This window comes from Microtus pennsylvanicus, chromosome 2 (assembly GCF_037038515.1).
Source record: "Microtus pennsylvanicus isolate mMicPen1 chromosome 2, mMicPen1.hap1, whole genome shotgun sequence".
Lineage (NCBI taxonomy): Eukaryota > Metazoa > Chordata > Mammalia > Rodentia > Cricetidae > Microtus > Microtus pennsylvanicus.
In genome coordinates this window covers 127,150,187-127,171,570 of record NC_134580.1, presented here as the reverse complement: position 1 = coordinate 127,171,570, position 21,384 = coordinate 127,150,187, and the positions used below count along the sequence as shown (strand labels likewise).

The 21,384-nt window shown below is 49.9% G+C and overlaps 1 protein-coding gene across 3 annotated transcripts; it reads right to left on the bottom strand.

The window, feature by feature from the left end:
• Positions 1 to 10: 10 nt before the first annotated feature.
• Tmem74b (transmembrane protein 74B) lies at positions 11 to 13,894 on the bottom strand. 3 transcript variants are annotated; one of them, XR_012909722.1, is made up of 4 exons: positions 13,524 to 13,894; positions 11,617 to 11,677; positions 5,910 to 10,231; positions 11 to 5,853 (listed from the first exon to the last, which is right to left on the bottom strand). XR_012909722.1 is itself a non-coding variant. In XM_075962477.1 (3 exons), the coding sequence occupies exon 3, from the start codon at positions 10,188 to 10,190 to the stop codon at positions 9,492 to 9,494; it is 699 nt and encodes a 232-aa protein (XP_075818592.1). In that variant the 5' UTR covers positions 10,191 to 10,231; positions 11,617 to 11,677; positions 13,524 to 13,894; the 3' UTR covers positions 11 to 9,491. The 3 variants fall into 3 exon arrangements, 1 of the variants encoding a protein (XP_075818592.1); XR_012909723.1 differs by lacking the exon at positions 13,524 to 13,894 and adding an exon at positions 12,946 to 13,074; XM_075962477.1 differs by having other exon boundaries at positions 11 to 10,231.
• Positions 13,895 to 21,384: the final 7,490 nt, after the last annotated feature.

Below are 21,384 nucleotides of genomic sequence, written 5' to 3'. Positions count from 1 at the left end.
TTGGTTTTTTTTATTAACAACTTTATTAAGAGAATTTACATACCCAGGAAATTCACCTTCTTAAAGTACACAACTCAGTGAGTCGTAGGGTATTCACAGTGCTGCGTGTGCGCCCACCCCAGATCTAATTCCTCCAAAACAACAAAAACCAAAACCCGCTATCCCCATTAGCAATTACTCTCAGTTCCCTCCCCCAGCCCAGGCATCCCCCAGTCAGTTGTCTACAGTTTGCCTATTCTGGACAGTTCTCATAAATGAAGTCACTCACTATATGGCCTTTGAGTGTCGCGCATCTTCCACACCTTGCTTTCACTGCTCATGCGATCGTAGCAGCAACACTTTATCGTGTGACTGCACAGCCACGGGATGGCTGCATCACATCTGTCCTTTTGCAGTTGTTGGATACTTGGATCGTTTGTCCCTTTCCTTGTTATGTTGAATGACGTTAACATTCGTGTACAACTTTTTTGTGTGGGCAGATGTTTTCAAGTCGTTGAATAAGTCTGGGATGGATTTGCAGGGTCCCATGGTAATGCTTTAACTTTTTGAGGAACTGCCAGTATTTTCCAAAACAGCCACACTCTTCTTACTTCACCAAACACTTGCTTGAGGCCAAACTAAGGGTGTCAAGTCATATCTTGTTTATATTCTTGTCCTGTATTTTGTATTCTTTAATGGAAAATTTTGAGCAAGACCATGCAGGGCAGAGACCAGAGCAGCTTGCTTTTGAGGAAGAGGACTTGTGGCTTTGATAATGGCCACCGTGTGGGGTGGCTGTGGCCAGTCATAGAGTTGGGTTTGACTTTGGGGGTGTTCTGGGCTGGATGTGATACACGATGGTCTTTTCTCTGGGGGAAATTCCTGAAACCTTTGGACATGTAATGAGATGCAGAGCATCATTCTCACTTGGTTTGAAATTTCATAGCTCACCCAGTGGCTTACAAATAGAAGCAAGGTCTACTTCTAAATCCATTGTCTTTTGGTGCTAAATAGACCACTTATACTATTTCTAGGATGCACCGGCCCACATCCCACCTTCTCTTCTTGGCTTGCATTCTTTTCTATTCTTAGAGCTGGCTAGGTTTTGCATTACATTTATCTCCTTAGTCATGAGCTTCAGCCAACCTCCAGTCTAAGGCATGAGTCTCCTAAGACCCTGACCCCAGGAATGTATCAAGTACTAAATGGGGCTGCATTCCTGTGCTAGAGTTAGCACCTATTGACACACAGGTGAAGCACAGGTAACAAGTCTGTACAACCTCTCTCTGGAACCTAGCTTTCTCGTGATTTCTCTTGTCATTGCTGACATTTTGTCATTGATCCATGGCTGTCGTCACAGAGGGAAAACAAATTCATGGATCCCTTCATACTCTCTTACCACCTGATCTTGTACACTTGGTAAAGTTCTAGCAAAGACAGGTTCCACCAACAGGCATAGTCCCAGCTTTACCTGTCAGTGACATTTGTTTGCTCACTGATCATTGTGCATCTCTAGATGCTCACGGCAGGCACCTGGCCACCAGGCCTAGGCCTTATTTGTCCTTGGAATGCCACATTCTCAATCACTTCAGCTGGGCTTGACCCAGAATTTGCTTCCGAGAACAGGTCAAAAGGAAAGTGTGGCCAAGAGTGAGGGTATGGGCAGTAAGAACCAGCAAGGCCCTGATCACTGGACGGATCCTAGGACGCATCAGTCAGTCTGAGCACCTCACTAAGGCAGTGCTTGTGGCAGTGAAAGGCCCATCTCCTACTCACAGTAAAGGACCTGGGTAACCACTGAACCGTGACAGTGGTTATGAGCTACATAAAGCAAGTGCTGGGAAATTCACAGTGTAATGATTTACAGGGACAACTGAATGGGACGGGCCAGTCTGGAAGTTCAGTGCAGTAAATATTCATTTAACCTAAGGGCCAGTTAGCTCGTCACCATGGTCTGAGAAGTGGGAACTGTAAGACAGCAGCTGCCCAGATCTGCCTCAGAAAGTGAATGTCTTTCACTGTCACCTTGTGCCCACTCAGCTCAGTTCCAAGTTCAAGCCTCAATGGACTGAGTACACCTGGGTGTGATAACCTGCATCACCTCTCAGACTAGCAGCCAGAGGTCCAGGAATGCCCTTATGCTCATCCCCATCTCAGCCATTGGGAAGGGGCATTGGCACAGGTCTGCTGAGCCTTCTGTGATTGTGTCCTATGATGTAGATGGGTACCACACTCTTGCTTGCCACAGCCTCCTGTCTCCTAAATGTCGACAGTACATCCTGAGCCCCAATCCACAGCTCTCAGGAAAGGCCTTCAAGTCCCTTGTTGGCAAGGGCCCGTTGTAACTTGTGAATCATGCAGGTTGGAGAACTGCAAAAGGAAGTCTTTCCACATAGCACCAACAGCAGTGCTCCCTGGAGTCTTGATAAAAATGAACACTCTTGGAGCCGCCTCAGACTTACTATATGTGAACTTGAATTTTAATTCTTTTTGTGTATATGGGTGTTTTGCTTGCATGTATGTATGTGCACTGGTTGCATAGCTGGTGCACACATGGGCCAAAAATGGCATCAGAACCCCTGGAATTGGAGTTACTGATAGTTGTGAGCTGTCATGCGGACGCTGCAAATTGAACCCAGGTCCTCTGGAAGAACAGCCACTGTTCTTAACCATTGAGCCATCTCTCTAGCCCCAGTGAACTTGCCTTTTGACAAGTTCCCTGCATTCCATGTGTACACTGAATTGGGTTGTTCAAGTGAACAGATAGCCCTTTACCTTCACCTGGATATCGGGAACAGAGAACTAAGTCAGCCAGTCTCGGTTGATGGCATACATAATTAATGCATGCATATTTACATTTTACCTGGTTGTACCCCTAGTAGCCACTCCATTCCCTTAACCCTATGGCTCATTCAAGCATATTTCATAAACGTCTTTAAATAAATGGGTGCCCTTATGAGATAGCCACCCTGAGGTTATTAGTCATTGAGCCTCACTTCTAAAGCAGAGAGGGTTAGAAAGGTCTGCTAGGTTGACAGAAACCAAGTGTGGGAATGACTCCAGCACATGACTGGTAACAGCCTTCCTCATATGTGAAATGGGTGTTACACCTGCCTGCAGATTGCTGGGAAGTACCACTAAATGTGTCTTATTAAAGGGAGTGGGGGTCCAGTGGGTGTCGGCAGCTGTCATTACTAAAGGCATATGGGTAAGTGAGAATGGAGCTCAGACACAAAGGAGAGGAACTCTGGGCCAAACCAGTGAGGAGACAAGTGTTTATCTACTGCCCATAGTATGCGCAGCTTCTTATCCCAGACTGTACTTGCTACAACCCGAGATGAAGACTGGAGGCTTTAGTCAAGGTATTGGACACAGCCCTGAGAGGTGGCAGAACTAAACCAGCCTGATTCTAAAACTCCTAAGTTCTTTTCAGTAGAACCAGATCTCACCTGGCCATGACCCACAGGCAAAACCCATCCCAGGATCTGGGAAAGAGGAGCTATCTGAGAAAGGAGAAGTTATGCGTAATCCCAGGGATGGACGTAGACTCCGAAACGAGCCTGCTGGCTGGGCGTACATGTTCCTGAGCACTCAACAGCTACCTCACTAGCAGCACCCAGGTTAGAAGGGGCATCTGATACCATGTGACACCACCTCCACTCTGCAGGAGATAGCCCCGTTAAACCCCTCTGAGGGTGAGTTAAGGGGCTCCTCTAGGCCCCAAAGCTGGGCTTGGGCTCTGTGCTGGATCTTTCCACTAGGTCCCAGCTGCTGCTGCTCTCCTTGGCCCTCTGGGGTTGGTAGGATGGAAGATACTCTGCACTAAACAAAGGAAAAAGCCAATCAAAGGAAACAACAGATGCATGAGAAAGATTTCCCCAGGGCCACACAAACCACAGAAATTTTGTCTTCACATCCAAGCTTTCACTGCTCAGTGTGGACCAAAACAGTCACAGGGGTCCTTAGTAAAAAGAACACACTAGCTCTCCTTCCTCCTCACTCAGTTACCCTGTTAGGAATTACCATGACAATTCAGCACCCTGGTCAGCACCCAGCCTCCCTGGTCCAGAGCAGAACTCTACATTCAGCTTGGCTGCTCTCCAAGCCAGGATAGCCCATTTCTGGAGGTAGGCAGACATCTCTGAGAGGACAGGACCTGCCCTTCTTCCTGATCCCTGACACCATCATCCCTCCAAGCCTCCATAGGTCCCTCTGTCAGTACTCCGTGGGTTTTTGTCTCTTAAATGCTAAAACTAAAACGGAACATAGCAACTACACAAACCTCTGCTGAAAGGATGACTAAGAATGCTTGAGTGGGTCCGAGCAGACACTGCCTTTAATCTTGCCTCCACTGCCATGGCCAACTACTATGTTCGTTGATATACCTGCAAAACTCTGGTGTTTGGACTCCTGCCTTAATCTCTGATGGAAAGAATCATGATCAGCAATGGTGACAGCTCGCTCATGAGTAGCTTCAATGATAGATGTGGGTACACAAAGGAATCAAGTAGGGAAGAAGAGGAAAGAAGAGAAGACAGGTTTGGTGAATGTCATTGGCCCCAGAGTCAATACTGACCCAGATGCCACACCTCCCAGGAAGAGGTTGGCATGGCAGCTGCCTCCTTTCCCTGTCCTTGTTCCCTTGGGCCAGAACTGATTAGTGAGTCTCCTCTTACTTGCTGCTTTTCCTTAGACCCAGGAGACCATCAGCCGCCACCCTGACCTTGGAGACTGAGAAGTGAAATATGAAAAGGCTGCCAAGTTGAGGCATGGAGTCAAGGCCATGTCCTCTAGCTGTAGTTCTTACCCTAAAGGAGGGTCGGAGGATGCTACAGTATTGCTCCCACAGTGCATCTGACATAGAAGTCTTCCTTCCAGGAAAATCTGAAAGTATAGGGAGGACAGGCCCTGTCACCACAATGCCACATTCATGCCTTGCAGCCTTCTCGTGGTATCCTGCACCTGTCCCCCTTCTCCAGGTGATGAAGCCCAGGCACCCACCACGGGTCCCACTACTCACTCCTCAGTCACCTGTGTACCCCCTATCTCCTTCATCTCACTAGCTGCTGAGACCTAAGCCTCTGATCACATGTTTCTCTCTGCCTGGAACCCTCCCAATTCTCCACATCAATACTTCCTAATTGTTTAAGATTCTTATTAAGCACTCCCTTTCCAAAACAACCTAACCTCCAACTCACACAGATCTTCCTCCTCCTCTTCCTCCTCCTCTCTCTCCCCTCCACTCTCTCCCTCTCTCTTCTCCCTCTGCACCCCATATCACAGCAAAGTCTTGCCATCCCGCACAAGACAGCCTGGGTGCAGCCCAGCCAGGACTGTGCTTATCTGTCAAACCACGGCAGGATACCATGGATGAATGAGAGAACATGAATAGCAGTTTAGGGCTATTAGAAAATGCAGGGCACTGTGCTAAGTGCTTTAAAGACACATTTACCCGTCACCATAGTCTCACGGGGTAGGCATTGCAACTAGCACAGCTGCTTTCCAGAAGAAACAGGCCAGGGAACACGAACGATTGCCAAGCACACGAGCAGTCATCCTTTACACTGAAGAACCTCTGTCCCTCTGATTCACGTGCAGGCAATGCCCCAACACTGCGCCCCCCTCTGCACTATGCAGGTGTCTTGCTGTCCATCTGCTCAGGACAAACGAGGACGGGGAATGATGTAGGAAAGAGGATGCACACGGGCTCGAGAACAAGAAGCTAGAGCAGGACAAAACTCAGGCTCTGGCCCCAAAGACTCTGGTTCTTCTCAAAGGAACAATTTGGAAGCTTAGGGGAGTCTCAGCTAAATCCAACTAATTCCATTATGCTCCATGTCTGAAGATACCTAACTCCTGGCAGTGTTAACATACCTCCACTGGTGGGCACTCCCTGCCACTCTGGTTCAGCCATGACCCCAGCAAGCTACCTCCACTGATGGGCACTCCCTGCCACTCTGGTTCAGCTATGACCCCAGCAAGCTTTCTCCACTGATGGGCACTCCCTGCCACTCCAGTTCAGCAAAGACTCCAGCAAGCTTCCCTCTCAGATCAATCTAACCCTGGAGAAATTAGAGAGAAAACCAACAAACTAAATGGGAGACATCTCCCCACCAATGTCCATACCACTGACATCCTACTTATAATCTCACCTCTGGCTTCTTGCCCTTCTTTTCCTGCCCCGTGCTTGCTGTCATCCACCGGATTGTGGTAACCAGCATGACCTGGTTCCCCCAGTTCTCAGCTCAGTCCCCTCCCCGAGTGCCAGGGTTCTGGAATCCCCCAGAACTCTCTTTTCCCAATAAGGAAACAGGAGGAACTAAAGAGGACACTGGACTGTTGTTAGGAGGATGGCAAGCTTAAAACCATGGGGTCTGTGGCAGACAGAGGAAGAAACCATCATCAGCTTCCAGAGGATGCCCTGGCTTAGAGCTCTGCAGCCAGAGGCTGAGTCCTTGGCTCCCAAGCAAGGTCAAATGAGAAAGCTGCAGAGGTATAGACAGGGTGCAGTGTGTGTGAGTGTGTGTGTGTGTGTGTGTGTGTGTGTGTGTGTGTGTGTGTGTGTCCTCGTGCACAGAACTGTGTATGCAGGGAGGAGGACATTTGAAAGAAAATCCCTAGGAAGGTGATGCTATTCCCAAGAAAAGGAACAATGGTGGTTGAATCAGCCAGCAACCCCTGTTGGCTGGGAGACTCAGACAGTACCTGTAAGGAAGCGGAGATGGTGATGACAGGCCTGGGCCTCAGATGAGCAAGAGTCAGGATCACAGATTCCTCTGCCTCAGCAAGTGTCTCCTGGGTCCAGTTATCACTGGATTATGTCATACCAGGGCCGGGAAGAGAACCTTTCTCCCTCAGGGAAACCCCTGAAACAAAGCTAAACCAAGGCCCAGAGAGGACGTTCCAGCTGCAGACCCACTGACAAGCCATGCCCACACTGCTAGTCATGGGATCTTCTGACCCTAAGACAGTATTCCAGCAAGGCTCCAGGGAGCTGGGCAGGTACTGTGGGGCTCCAGGACATTGCACAGGGCACCGCCTGCCCTGTCAGGAATAGGATGTTTTTGTTTCATCCTCTCATTCAAACATGAACACCTACTACATATGCCAACCATGTTTCTCACCCTAGGAATGTGGTATGACCCAGTTAGCCCACTTAAACAGAGAGGTGGGGTAACTTGCCCAAGCTCACACAGCCAGTAAGTGGCAGAGCTCATATTCAAACCCAGATCTTACCAGTTCTGAAAGCTCTGTCTATTCAGATACAATGAGGAAAGCAATATTGGGAACCTAATGGGGTGACAGAGGCAGTTCTTAGAAGGGGGGCAGGCATGTTCCAGTGCCCACAAAGACAACTCCACATCTAATCCCAAAGAGACCCACAGAAGGTTCTCAGCATTCCTCATCCTTCCCTGGCTCCTTCCTAAGCCTCAGTCCATGGGCTGTGGGATCTCGGCTGCATCTTGGGGAAATACTGTCAGCACCTCTCAAGTCGTCTAATTGGCGGACCAGGTAATGCCTGTCTTGATCCATTTGCATGTGGTTTCTAAAGAAGTTTCCCATCGGAATGCAAAGCAGGTTCCGCTGGCTTGGAAAAAGAAAATCTGCCATTCCTATATTCTCCAGCAGATTTAGCCCCTAAGTACATTTCATTGTGCTTAAACTGACCCAAATGGATAGTGGTAGGCAGAGGCTCTCAGAAGGAACTGTAGCCTAGCATGCCTCCTCTACTGCCACCAGAATCCAAACTGCTCCGATTGATACATTTATTACCATCACGGTTGGGGAAGCTGGAGCCCGTCACTGGCAATGTCCTACCTCACTGTGATTCATCTAGCGTGGTTCCTGCCACCTTGTCCAGTATTTCCCTGCTCTAGCAGGGGAAAAATCAACATATTTGAAGAAGCCCTGGGATCGGGACCTTTTGCTCTCGTGACCTTTGTCCTAGTTCAGCCACACTAGCAGAACCTCCGAAGCCAAGCTGCACAATTTTGTCCCCCTCAGCCCTCCCCCAGCTCTCTGCTCTAGGCAAAAACCGCCAATGAGCAGTCATTTGATCTGTCTCAGAAGCTGTGATATTATACTGCCCAGATGTTCAAGCTGCCTGAGCTGAAGGCTCATGTTCCACACAGTCAGGACCTCTCCAGCCTACAGACCCTGTGCCACCCCGGATTCTTACCCCCACCAACAGCTAGGATCTCAGCTTATACAGGCAGCTAAGATGGAGGGCGAGGGACCTGCCTGGAGCAGGGGGCTCAGGGAAATGACCCTTTTAGAGTCTTCCCATAGCCTAGACAGTATGTGCTCTGGAAGTCCTCTGGGGCCTTTTGGCCTGGACAGTGCTCCCCAAATGTCTGCCACCATCTCCTTGTCCCCTAATGCCTACTTCTATTGTCAGAAGTTTAAATAAAGTTTGGAGGGATCCCGGAAATACTTCGCTGAAGACAGAATGCCAACAGCGATCCATGCGGCTGGAGTCTCCAGGCCACTTAAGTGTACCTTATATGTCCCCAGATGACTGGCAACTGAAATCCACTGAGAAGGAAAGGCAGACATTACTAATTCAGCATTAAGGAAAACTGTTTTCTGCTACCAGGATGAGATCAGGCCTAAGTAACAGCTCACTAAGGGGGAGGGGAAGGTGATAAACCCCCAACATGCCCATAGAAATACAACCAAGTCCTCACACCCAGGTGCCCAGTGCGCCTTTGAAAGGAACCACTGCAGAAAATTAGCCACCATAGGAAACCAAATTCCAAGACCAATTCACACTGGGTCAAATTCTGGATTGAACCAAACCCATTCACCCAGGCTCTGTAGCAGGACCATGAGAACCACTGCTCCTGGCACTGGGAGTCACCAATGCAGGCCAGAAGATGGCACTGACAATGGTCAGTCCCTGTCAAAAACCTTCATCCCTCTTTGTAGGTTGGCCAGAAGCAGACTGGCTTCCTCTTCCCAGGGCAGATGTGGCTCATGGTGGCGCACCCAGTCCCACTCCTCACTAGAGAGACTGAGCAACCGAGGCCTGGAGAGGGAAGGGTTATGGTTCAGTCAGTTGGGTACTGCAGGGGGTCAACTCAGAACCGACTTCTCCCATCACCATGAAGCCACGCTCTATTCCAGATGATCACCCAACACTCTTCAATTGGCTAGTGAAGACAGTGGGGTCTCAGAGTTCCCAAGGCATGAGGAACGGGGGTCACCCTTTCGCATGAGTCCCAACCCTGAGAAATGCCAAGCAACCTCATCTTCTAAGAGCAGTGGTTTCCAAAAATGTATTTTTAGCAGCAGAAGCCATCCTCCAAACAAAGCCTTATGCAAAAACTTCAAGCTGCAAAACACATCAGCAGTGCTTGCCTGAGTAGGGCCTAAGCCAGAACCCAGGCTGCTCCCACCCCAGCACCAAAACTCCCTCCACAGGACCCTCTGTGGATCTCACTTTGAAGCCCCAAGTTTTGGGGGACTTCCAAGCTCTTCAGCTAAAGCAGCAAGATAGGGTGGGCTCTTACTTAAGAGCCCTGTGTGGTATAGCTGGTCTCTGAGACTTGGACAACCTCATTCTCCACTAGGACCTGGCCCCCATCCCCAGCAAGCTGCCTCATACGCAGGTTGATGGAGCCATAGGTCTTCCTGGATCCCCTGCCAGGGACAAAGGTCTGCCTGCGGTACAGCTCACCCTTGCACAAAGAGACCATGAGCAACACAGACAGAAGCATGCCACCCACTGTGAGCAGCCCCAGGCCCGCGATGATGCACTTGTCCAGATGTGAGCCCAAGCGGGCGTAGTACATCTCCAGGCGCTCCATCTCCCTTGCTGTCACTGTGTCAGGGTTGACTCGGGCCTCTCGAGGGATGGCATATGCTGTTACCACCAGGAGGATTCCGCTCACCAAGAAAACCAGAGCAGAAACAAAGCCATAGTCCACTGGGCGGCTCACAGGTTCCAGGCCTGGCCCTTCCTCTGAATGCAAAGAAAGATCATCCCGCTGGGACCGGGGCAGTGAGGGGACACCTCCAGGGGGACTGGGGGAGCTACCCAGTCTGGCATCCCCAGGGTTCTGGAAATGAGTCTCATGCTCCTCAGAGAAGAAGCAGGCATTCTCCACACCCATCCTGGATGGCGCCACTGGGCCCAGCGGGGCTGGTCTCCTTGGAACCTGGGGACCATTGCTCAATGTCTTCAGTTCCAGACCAGGGGGAGATGCCATTGGGAAGAACGACCCCAGCTCATGCCTTGGCCCCTTGGCAGCTAGAAGAGAAAATATAATGCCAGTTGAAATTGCCTGCTGAAGCTCAGTATCCCACTTGTCCCTGGCACAACTGTGGGGAGCTATGGACAGCAGAGCGATGTGGCCCGTGCTAGGGCACCACTCCACCGTGGCGGGTGCAATTAGCCTCTGCAGGCCTCAGTTTTCTCATTGAAAAAAAAATTTCCCAGTGACAATACTGATACTACTCCCTCCTGCACTGTGCTAATGCAGAGGCTGCAGTAGCCCACGTGTAAAGTGTTTGGTAGAGTACCTGGTAAGTATTAATAATGGGTGTTTTCATGATGGAGGAATTTAGAGGAAGCTGGAGAATGGAAAACCTTAACTGAGCTCAAAGCCAAACACCTCTGTGTAAGCAGGCAGGGACTGGGGGTGGGGGCAAAGAGGAAACACTACCAAATCCCTGGACACATACCAGACAGACTCGGTGCACACATGCTCTTGTGTCAAAAGGCCACCAACCTACAGCCACGGGCTGGACTGAGTTCGCTGGAGTTCTGTTTATTTCACTCCCGATTCTATTCAGTGAGTTTTGGTGCATTAGTTGCCAAGATATTTAAAAAAAACAAAACAAAACAAAGATTTCACCTCTTAAGCTTCGAGTTCCTGTAGGAAGCAGGTGAAGTTCTCAGAGAAGGTACTGTTGGCATGGGCACGGCCATCTCAAGGACTGGTCCCACAGAAGTGGCAAAGCCTTCCCCACATGAGGCTCAGAGGGAGGGCAAAGCCTTCCCCAGGTCCAAATGCAAATACAGACAGTGTGTGCAGAAAGTGTCTGCTTTAGCCTCTCCGTCCCCCACAAGTCTATGGCCTGGTGACTTCCCCTACAGAGACTGCCCCTACCAAGTTAGCTAAACTTGATCAGCAGTACATCAAAACCCTGCCCTCTTGTCTATCTGTAATATCCCTGCCTCTTGCTTTAGCCATATACAATAACCCTGCCTCCCTGTTCAGCTGCATATAATAAACCTGCTGACCAGGGTTGCTGTGGTTTCTCACTATAGAGCCCAGACCACCTGATCCCAGCTTTTCTGCATGCCCATGTGTCTGTCTTTTCTCCTTTCCCTTACTGCCCCAGTCAGGCCAATCCTTAGAGCCATGCGGACGCAACAGGTTCTCATTCCCACCTTCTCCTGCAAATCTGACTGCCTTGGGCCACCATCCCCTCACAACATACACCTGGCATTGGTAACTGGACGGGTTGTACTCTTCTCCACAGGCACACCTCCCCGATGTGTCACTTCTGATCTCACAGCAGACGCACAATGTCCCATACATACACTGACGTCCTTCGGGTACATACATCCACAGCCCAGGCACTAAATGCCCAGGTAACAGAGACCCTTGTGCCGATGTGTTTACACACCTGAACGCTGGTTCTCTGTGTTCTCAGGTCATTCTCCAGTGCTCTGTGGGCGCCCGTATTTCTGTGCAAACAGGAGCAAATACATAAAGCGATGGTAAATGAGAGGAATAAATGAGCAAAACTCCAACGGGTTGAATGCGAGTCTCTCTGACCTTCCCATGTGGACTTGTTCTCTTAGCAAGCATATGGTCTTTCATCTCAGTTCAAAGGCTGGTCCTGCTTACAACTCCTTTCCATAGCCGCGTCCCTCTTCTACGTGTCTGTTTAATACACGCTTGTTGAGCTTTGACTCCCTGTTAGACTCTCACCTTAGCCACTCACTCAGGAATAGCTCAGCTCTATCACCATCTTAGAAAACGAGAGCAAGACCTCACGGTATGTATGGGGACTAGGGACTAATAGTTGAAAATGGGCACCCCAATAATCTCTATTCCCTAAACACTTGCAAACCCACATGTTCCACCTTCCTTCCCTGGCTCTTTCAGCCCTCACTTGAGACATCAACCTTGGGCATCCTAAGGGCAGAGATCCCTCTGAATCTCACTGGGTTCCCGTCTCCTGCTCAATCTCCTCTCAGTTCACAGAGGAGAAATTGGAAGGAGGGAGGTGCTGGTTGACTTTTTGCTCTTGGCACTAAAAGCTAAGACCCTGAAAGTAGGTGCCACTTGTGGCCCCCACCCATCAAGCTCTCAGCAGGCCTGAAGAACTTGGGAGTGTCCCGTAACCCCTATCCTAGACTGGTACATTAGAGCCTCCATATCCAAGAAGATAGCTGGAGGCACCCAAATTCTTAGAGCAAGACTCTCTTTTACCCAAAACTTTTTCCCTAGGATGCCTGAGTGAAGGAGCAGACACAAGGAGGTCGTCTCTCTGATAGCTTTAGAATGTGTTTAGTCTTTAGACACTTGGTAAGTTACTCAAGGGCATGCTCATCAATTACCCAGACATAAGCAGAGTCACACAAATGTTGGTGCCCACGGATCAAACCCAAAACAGTCCCAGCAATTGTATCTGCTGTCCTATAGTTCCTAAAAGGCAAGCACTCCCGAACCCCCCACTCCCGTTCCCGTTCCACACTCACAGCCTTCGGGACTGTTCCCACAGCAATACCCACAAACCCGGGAAATAAGTGTGACTCACAGATCCACGGGTCACTCTGGTGGTACCCACAAGAGGGTAAAATTGAGGGAGATAGGGAAGGATGAGAGAAGGAAGGAGACAGAGAGAAAGGAAATAAAGGCTACCTCTAGCACTGCTAAGATCTAAGCCGGATCCACCCAGACCTGCCAGAGTCCAGCACCCCCACCCATGGCGCACGCTGACACCCACCAGGGAGCTCGACACACTGCGAGGCTGGGTGAAGCTTCGCAAACCCAATCGATAGACACACGCACTCGTAGTACACAAAGCCTCGGGCGCGCAGATGCACACACGCAGGTCCACGCTGTTATACCCAAAGTTCCGCGCGGAAAGCCCCAGAGCCCCGGCCTCCCGCCTCCCCCGCGCCCGCCGGCCCGCAGTTCACACCCCCTGCTCCTGCCCTTGACCATCAACGCCACCGGCCAGACCAGGCCGGACCCGGCCGGTCAGCGATTGCAGCGGGATGGTCCAGGGAGCCTGAGCTCGGCTGGGCCGGCGTGCGCTAGTGTGCCCGGGTCGCGTGTCCTTCGACCGGCCGCGAGGTCAGGAGAGCTGTCCTTCGCTGCCACTCCCCGCCTCGGGCCCTGCGCCGGCGGCTCACGGTTGGCGTGTGGAGCCGTGCCGGGCCTCCCAGTCTCCGCACGCGGGATCACAGGGCTCCCGGCGGCCGAGGGTGTGCGCGGATATCGGCCCGGTCGCCGCTTCGCCCTCCCCGGCTCCCGCCCCCTTTCCCTGCCCGCCCGCAGCGGCTGCCCGGGCGCACGTACCTGCTAGCTCCGGGCCGGGCTGCACCGCGTCGTCCGCTGGGGGGCTCCGAGAAGGAAGGGACAGGGCAGGGTGGGAGCGGGGATCATGGAGCGCCGCCGTTCCAGCTCCGCCCGCGGCGGGCGAGGGCGCCCGGAGAGTTAGCGTGGGGAGGGAGAGGGAGGTGGCTGCTGGTGCCCGGCCCCTGCCGTCCCTAGGGCCACCTCTGTCTAGCCCGCACGCGCTGGCGAGGGAAACCTGAGGCTAAGAGCCCGCGGCGCTGGGCGCAGGAGCGGGGCGGGGCGAGGCGTTGGAGAGGCGGAGGAGAAGACCCCTCCCCCGCCACTGGGGAGACCCCGCTGCACCGGGGGATGCCTTTCCCACCCCAGGTAAAACCCAGGATCCTCTTCAAGGCCTGCAGGTCCAGCTTCTCATCACTCCGTGAGACTCAATGGCTCACGGGCGCCACGTGAAGGCTGAAACGAAGCCTCTGCCCACCTCCGTTTCTGATGGGTGTCTTCCTGGGGTATTGTCCATGGCCACGCACACCTTTACCCTCCAAAGCCACCTACATGGCCCCTTCGCGGTCAGCCTGTCTGGCTTACACACACACACACACACACACACACACACACACACACACACACACACCCTCACCCTGAGGGGTTCCTGCATCTGGCCACTCCCTTGCCCTGGATTGCCCCCTACACAGGTTTCTGTTTTAAGGGGAGCTTCTTTTGCTTGGGATCCCAGGCCAAGCCCAGAAAGGGGACTTACTGTAAGGAACGTAAGGTTATGATTTCTGGGAAGACTTGATGGCTAGCTCACATAGGTCTTACCATCTCTCTGAACATCAGTGTCCACCTTTGTCCAAGGGAATCATGACCATATAACTAGGACTCCACCTGTGTGATCAGATGCCATCCAGAAGATAAGAGAAGGTGAGAAAGCCCTGCCCTGACTCCTTAGCTGTCTCACTGGCAAAGGCTCGTGGGTCCTCCTCCAAAGGCATTTAGTCCTCACCCACCAGGAGTGCAAAGGTTGTCTTGGAAGTCTTGTGGGCCAACACTGCCAGGTCCTGTGCTGAGCCACCAGAGCTGAACAGGCCCGTCTCCCCCATCATTCCGGAGGCCTGGCCTGTTAGGATTTCTACAGGGAAGCTGGCCCTGGCACCAGGTCCTGTGCAGTCCCATTTCCACTGCTCACGGGTATATGACATGGTGCAAAGATCCCTCTTGAAGCTCAAGTCTTCCGTCCTGTAAACAGACTCAGGACTTATGCAATGCCACGAGATCCCAGCCATTAGCGTGGCCGTAATCCCTCCCCTGTCCTGTGCCTTCCTGCCCCACAGCGTGTCCTCAGAGGTCACTCTGCTCCCTCACTTCACTCAAGTCTTTGCTCACACGTCACCTTCTCAGGGACACCTGCCCAGGCCATCCTAAAAAGAGGAGATGTGGCGCATGCCTTTAATCCCAGTACCCAGAAGGCAGAGACAGGTGGGTCTCTGCTATTGTGGTCAGTTTGGTCTACAGAGGGCATTCCAAGACAGCCAGGGCTACACAGAGAAACACTGTCTCCAAAACCAAAACACCAACCACACAAACAAAGAGTATAGTAGAGGCTTTGTCTGCTTCTCTCCCTGGTGACTCCAGAGACTTTCAAAGGAGCCAACACCTAGGAGGTTCTCGATAAATTCTCTTTGAATAAAGATTGAGACATGCAGACTTCTCAGTTTTGGAACTCCTGTTGTATACTAGCAACTAGGCAGAGCCCATCCCTGTCTTTAAGAAATTCCTGTGGGATTCCAGAAGAAAGGGATACCAACAGGTCACACTGCAGCTGAGTAAGGGCTGCCGAGCACATACAATGTGTTCTACGTGTCTCAGGCAGGATGCTGGCCCAGTCTTGGGGATGGGACAGCTTTCCAGCAGAAGTGAGGACTGAGCCAAGATGGGCAGGTTATAGATGACAACTGGATAAAGAGCAGGGAAGAGAGATTCAGCAGAGAACTAGTGTGGGCAGACACCCTGGGGTGGGTGAAAGGGAGGGCAGGGAGCATGGGAAGGAAGGGGCATGGTCACAGTGGGAGACCCAGGTAGGAACATGGTAGGAGATGGGGCTGTGCTAGACAAGAGCCAGGACTCAGCAAAGCCTTCGAGGCTGAAAAATTTGTTCTTTGTTCTCAGAACAGTGGGGAGCACTGGAAGAGACTGGACAGAAAGCTAGCCAACATGGCCTTCCCCTTTTACATGTGAATTTGACTTTTGGTTACTTGTTAAACGCAGACATTTTTTCGGTGTTTTTGTTTTTGTTTTGTTTTGTTTGTTTTCGGGAACAGAGACATATATGACAAGTTACTGAGCTACACTCTTTAGATAAATATGACTCCTGGGGAGGGAACTAGCATGAATGGGAGTAGGAGATACCAAATGAACTCACATTCAGCATAATTTAGAGGTGAGTGATTACATATATAACTGTTTACAGAGAAGTCCTAGGCACTTCTGGACCATGGTTACCATGCAGACATCGCAAAGTCCAGAAACCATACCACACACAGCCAATTCCAAAAATGGCACAGAAAAGGCATCAAGAAACCCCGGTCACAAAGATACAAATTTCTTAAGGGGGCCAACTCCAAATATTCCTGCAGAACATACGCTTTGCCAAGAAGCACAAGAAAGGCCTGAAGAAGATGCAGGCAAGCAATGCAAAGGCAAAGCGCTCACATGCAGAAGCTATCAAGGCCCTTGGGAAGCCTAAGGCAACCAGTTAAGCCCAAGATACCAAAGCCCCAACTCCAAACTCAACTGCCTTGCTTTCATCACTTCCCACAAGCCTGGGAAGCAGATTCCGGGCTACATGGCCAAGGGTTGCAGGCTATGCCAAGTATAGCCCAAGCTTAAACCAAGGCTGAAGCTGCAGCTCCAGTTCAGGCTCTCAAAGGTGTGAAGGCTTCTCTCTGCTAATGTGAAGACAGATGAACTCGTGGGATGGACACTCCCACGCACTGTTTGCAGGTGGTCAGTTCCAGTGCTGTTTCACAAATAAACTTGAGGCAAGATCTGTTTTAAAGTATTTACAAAAACATGCACATATGCATGGGTTCAAACACATATGTATTTCTTTGCTAGAAACAATCATACTCCATAGCAAAGAGCTCACCCAGTGTAGCGATCTTGGTGTCTTGTGTGTGCATGCTTGCGTGCGTGCGTGCGTGTGTGGGTGCGTGCGTGCGTGTGTGGGTGTGTCTGTGTACCTACAGGAGTCAATTCTCTTCTTCCACCTTGTGGATCCTTAGTATCTAATTCAGGTTATCAGGTTTGGCAGCAAGCACCTTACTAGCTAAGCCTGAGATCTTGGTTCCTAATACCATTCTTCAGTAAAAGAAGCCAGGGCTCCTTGGAGAAATGAGGCAGAAAATAAACAAGATGAACCAGAAAAATAAAGAAATACTATGCATAGGGCTGGAGAGACGGCTCAGCAGTTAAGAGCATTGGATGCTTCCAGAGGACGCAGTTTTGATTCCCAGTACCCACATGGCAGCCAACAAACAGCCATCTATAATTCCAGTTCCCCGGGATTCAGGAACCGTTTCTGGCTTCCATAGGAACCGAGCATGCATGTGGTACATGGATATGCATGCAGGTAAGACACCCATACACATAAAGAAAGAAAAATAAATCCTTTAAAGTGTTTAATTAAAAAGAAAAAAATCGACCAAGGGTGATGGCACATGCCTTTAATCCCAGCACTCAGAAGGGAGAAGCAGGTGGATCTCTGAGTCTGAGGCCAGTCTGGTCTACAGATTAAGTTCTCAGACAGCCAGGGCTACACGGAGAAACTTTGTCTTAACACTCCCACAAAAAGCAAAGAAAAAAACAACTACACACACATGCACACAATCACATACACTGATGGCATCATACCGAAAGACGCAGGTCAACTTAAAGTGTTCCCAGACAATGCTGGAGGAAAAAATTAAGCAACAGAATAATATAGCAATACTGGGTTGTAGCTGAAAGTATGACATAAATATTCCCAATTCCATCCTGATAGAAGCAGCTGAATGAATCAATGAAAAGATAAACCAGCACAGTATTTCAGCTGTGTGCCCCCACAGTCCTCAAAGCATGGAGCATAATGCCCATCCTGAGGTGCTGACTGCATCTGATAGTAGCCTTTCCAAGAGTGTGTGTGGAGATGTCTAAGTACCTGAGAAACTGGTGCACTTACCCCAGCCAGATGACCATGTCCACATTAGCGGTCAGATTATGGTACCAGTGTGTACCCTTGTGATGAGGCCAAGCAAAAGATACTTTAGCTGGACATGCTGGTGCACACCTGTAGTGTAGTACTCAGAGGACTGAGGACTAAGTCAGGAGGATTGCTATGAGTTTAAGGTTTGCCTCAGATATTTTGATAGGCCCTCCTTAAAAGATGGCGGGGCTGGAATGATGGCTCAGTGGTTAAGAGCGCTTTCTACTCTTCCAGAGGACCCAGGTTGGGTTCCCACCACCCACATGGTGGCCACAACTGATTATAATCCCAGTTCCAGAGGGATCAGATGTCCCCTTCTGTTTTCCTCAGGCACCAAACACTGCATGTACACAGTACACATACACCCATGCAGGCAAAACACTTACACACACAAATATTTGGGGGGAAAAAAAGAACTCCATCACAATTAACATTTTTATATTTTTAGTTGTGAGCCTAGCCTTTAACAGCTGAGTCATCCCTCCAAGCCCACAATTAACCTTTTTAATTGTCCTTTTACCTTTGTGGCCTCACAACTCACAACCTCAACCAAATTATGACATCGCATGAATCCCAAGCCCTGACTAAGGGACATGCTATGAGATGCTTGAGCAATTCCCCTCCAAACTGTGGAAGCTGCCCCCAAACAACGGCAATCTGAGAAACTTCCACAGTCCAGAGGAGCTTAAAGGGGAAGTAGTAACTATATGCATGCGTCCTGGGGTAGGAAAGGGTTAGCATCAGAACAGGGAGATTGGAGAAAGTATGGACTTTATAATGCTAGCATCTGGGATTGGTCCTTAAACTGAAACTCACACAAAACTCTAATTTAGTGACACTTTGGGTGAGATCCATGGGAACTCTGTACTATCTACCTCCCCTTTTATAAATCTAAAAAAGTTAAAGTTGTTACCGGGCATGGTAGCACACAGCTATAATTCTAGTGCTTTGGGATGCTGCGGCAGCAGGATAGAAAAGCCTTGTCTAATGAGTGAGTTAGTTAATTAATTAATTATCATTTTCAACAACAGCTGGTAAAAACTGTAACTACCTAATGAGAAGTTATACTTTGGGCTTCCTGAACACGGGGATTATATACCTGGAGACAGGCCTTAAGGGATGTGAAGCCTTTAAGCCAAGAGTGGACTTGTGCCCACCCTCGGGGATTCTATATTGCACCTAAGAAGTACTTCCCTGCCAGACACAGCAAGGATTTCCACTCACAGGAAGGCACAGGGGTCCCTGTCCAACATCTTCCTGAGCAGGCTGATGTGAGTGTGGCCTAGTGACTTCTGACAGTGGGGAGAACCTGGGAATGATGTGCGCAGATTTATATGGAGAAAAGTTTTCACTCCTTCAATGTAAAAGTGACAAGATCAAGAAGACAGGTCACGTGGGCAGTCTTTGTGGCCATGTTGACATATGAGCAGTTAATGGTCAATAAATTAGCTATGATTCTGTGCGATGTGATTTGTGAAACAGAGTGAGGTCCTTCTAGAGAACATTAGAGCACCACCTGGTGGTCCAGAGCTTTCCAGAGGCGTGGAGAGGTGATAGGATACATAGGTGTTTGATTTTTCTCCTGCTGCGTTACCAACTGCCTCAACACTTACTGGCTCACGGTTATGTGGCACGACACAGTTCCATTGTGTTCTGTGTGGTGTCAGCCGGGTGGCACAGAGATCCGGGACCTTGCTTAAACAGTCAGACTTCACTGTGTATCTGTGATTTGGTTTTCACTGACATCCAGGGGTTTCCATTCTCTTCCACACAGACCCTCAGTGTGGACAGCTTGGGCTTTCTTACCTGGTGGTGGTATTGGGGGTAGTCAGAAACATTATACAGCACTCAGATTAATGACTGATCTATCGCAACATATTAATAATGTATATATAATATATACTAACATGTATTTAATATATATATAAATGCAAATAACAGGAGCTAGAGAAATGGCTTGGTGGTTGAAGCACGAGCTGCTCTTCCAGAGGACATGAGTTCTATTCCCAGCACCTACACGATGCCTTACCACCTCTAAAACTCTGGTTCCAAAGGCTCTCAAGCCATCTTATAGCCCGCATGGGTGCTATCTGCAAGTGATGGATAGACATATATGCAGGAAAATATCTCATACACACAAAACAAAATAATAAACTTTTAAAATACAAGTGATGATGCTTAGCGTACAGGCAGAGGCTCTCATGCTTTCTCAGTTGAGTCTTAGCACATTAAGGACTTTTTCGCTGAACCAGGCCCAAAGAAATGCCCAACCATGATTTATTACACAGTCAGATTCAAGTGTTTAATAATGACTGTCTGCACAGTATCTTATAGACAACATTGCACCTCCCCCCGAGCTTTTAAGTGTTCTGCACTATACAAGTTTTCTGCAGTTTTGGGGGATGCCTTAGCATACAGTTTAGGGTCTGCTGTCTATACAGATTTAAAAATGGAGTAAGGCTGCCTATGTTTGTCAAGGACCCAGAGCAGAACACCAATAAATGGTTGTAGTCTCACCTGAGGTCACCTCCCATGTCTCCCACTGCCACCACACCACTGTACTCCCTGCCTCTAGCTCCTCCCACCTCGTGGTTTCTTCCCATCATCTTCTTCATGGCCCTTCTAAGCCGACTGTCCTGTTCTTTTCCACTCTGCAGCACAGTGTTTCCCTGAGATCTCTTTGTAGGTGGGTGTGCATCTTCGCTCTCAGCTTGGACTTGGTTGTGTAGCTCACCTTGCCCAAAGCTGTGAGCAGAGTGGCAATGTGCCAGCTCCGAGCTTAGGTCTTCAAGGAACTTCCTGTACTCTCCTGTTCTTTTATTGAGACAGGGTCTCAAATAACCTAACTGGCCTCCAGTTCTCCATGAAGCTGAGAATGATCTTAAACTTCTGCTCCTCCTGCCTCTGCCTCCCAGCTGCTGGGTTTAGACACATGCTATGGGGATTTCTGGTGCTTGGGGATGGAATCCAGGGCTTCGTGCCTGCTGAGCAAGCTTTCTACTACCCACTGAGCTGAATCCCCAGACATTTTTTAAAGCCAAGATTTTCACTACCAAGAGCACATGCCCAGAGATCTCAGAGAATGGTCAGAGACCTGTGGAGCAGCCTCAGACCTGCAGGTGTGTGGCTGGCAGCAACTCACTATCCACCCACCCACTAACTTCTCTGTTAAAATAAATGGTTGCTATGGTGTGGGTAAGGGTCCTCCAAGACCCATGGGTAAAGTCCTCTCCAGCCTGAGGTTCTATAGCAGGTAGGGGATCCTTGAACATGTTAGGCCTACTGGAAAAGTTTGTCGGTCATACGAAAGGAATATTGGGACCCTGGTGTTCTTTCCCAAGATGTTTCTTACATGGCTGTTGTAAGATGAAAAGCTTGTGGTTTCCCCCCCCCCCCATACATGGTGAAAGGAGGATTTCCAGCCTCTCCTTTTCTTGGCTGTCACCTTATGACTGCTAGATGGTTACTGTAGCTCCGGGCATCACGTCTACATTTCAGGCAGGTGGGAGGGACAGAAAGCAGAAGTAAGGAAGCAGCAGTCACATTTCCTGGTTTTAGGAAAGTGAAGATTTCCCCGTGTGAAAACACATTTCTGCTGTGGTTTTCCTGGTGGAGAACTGGGCA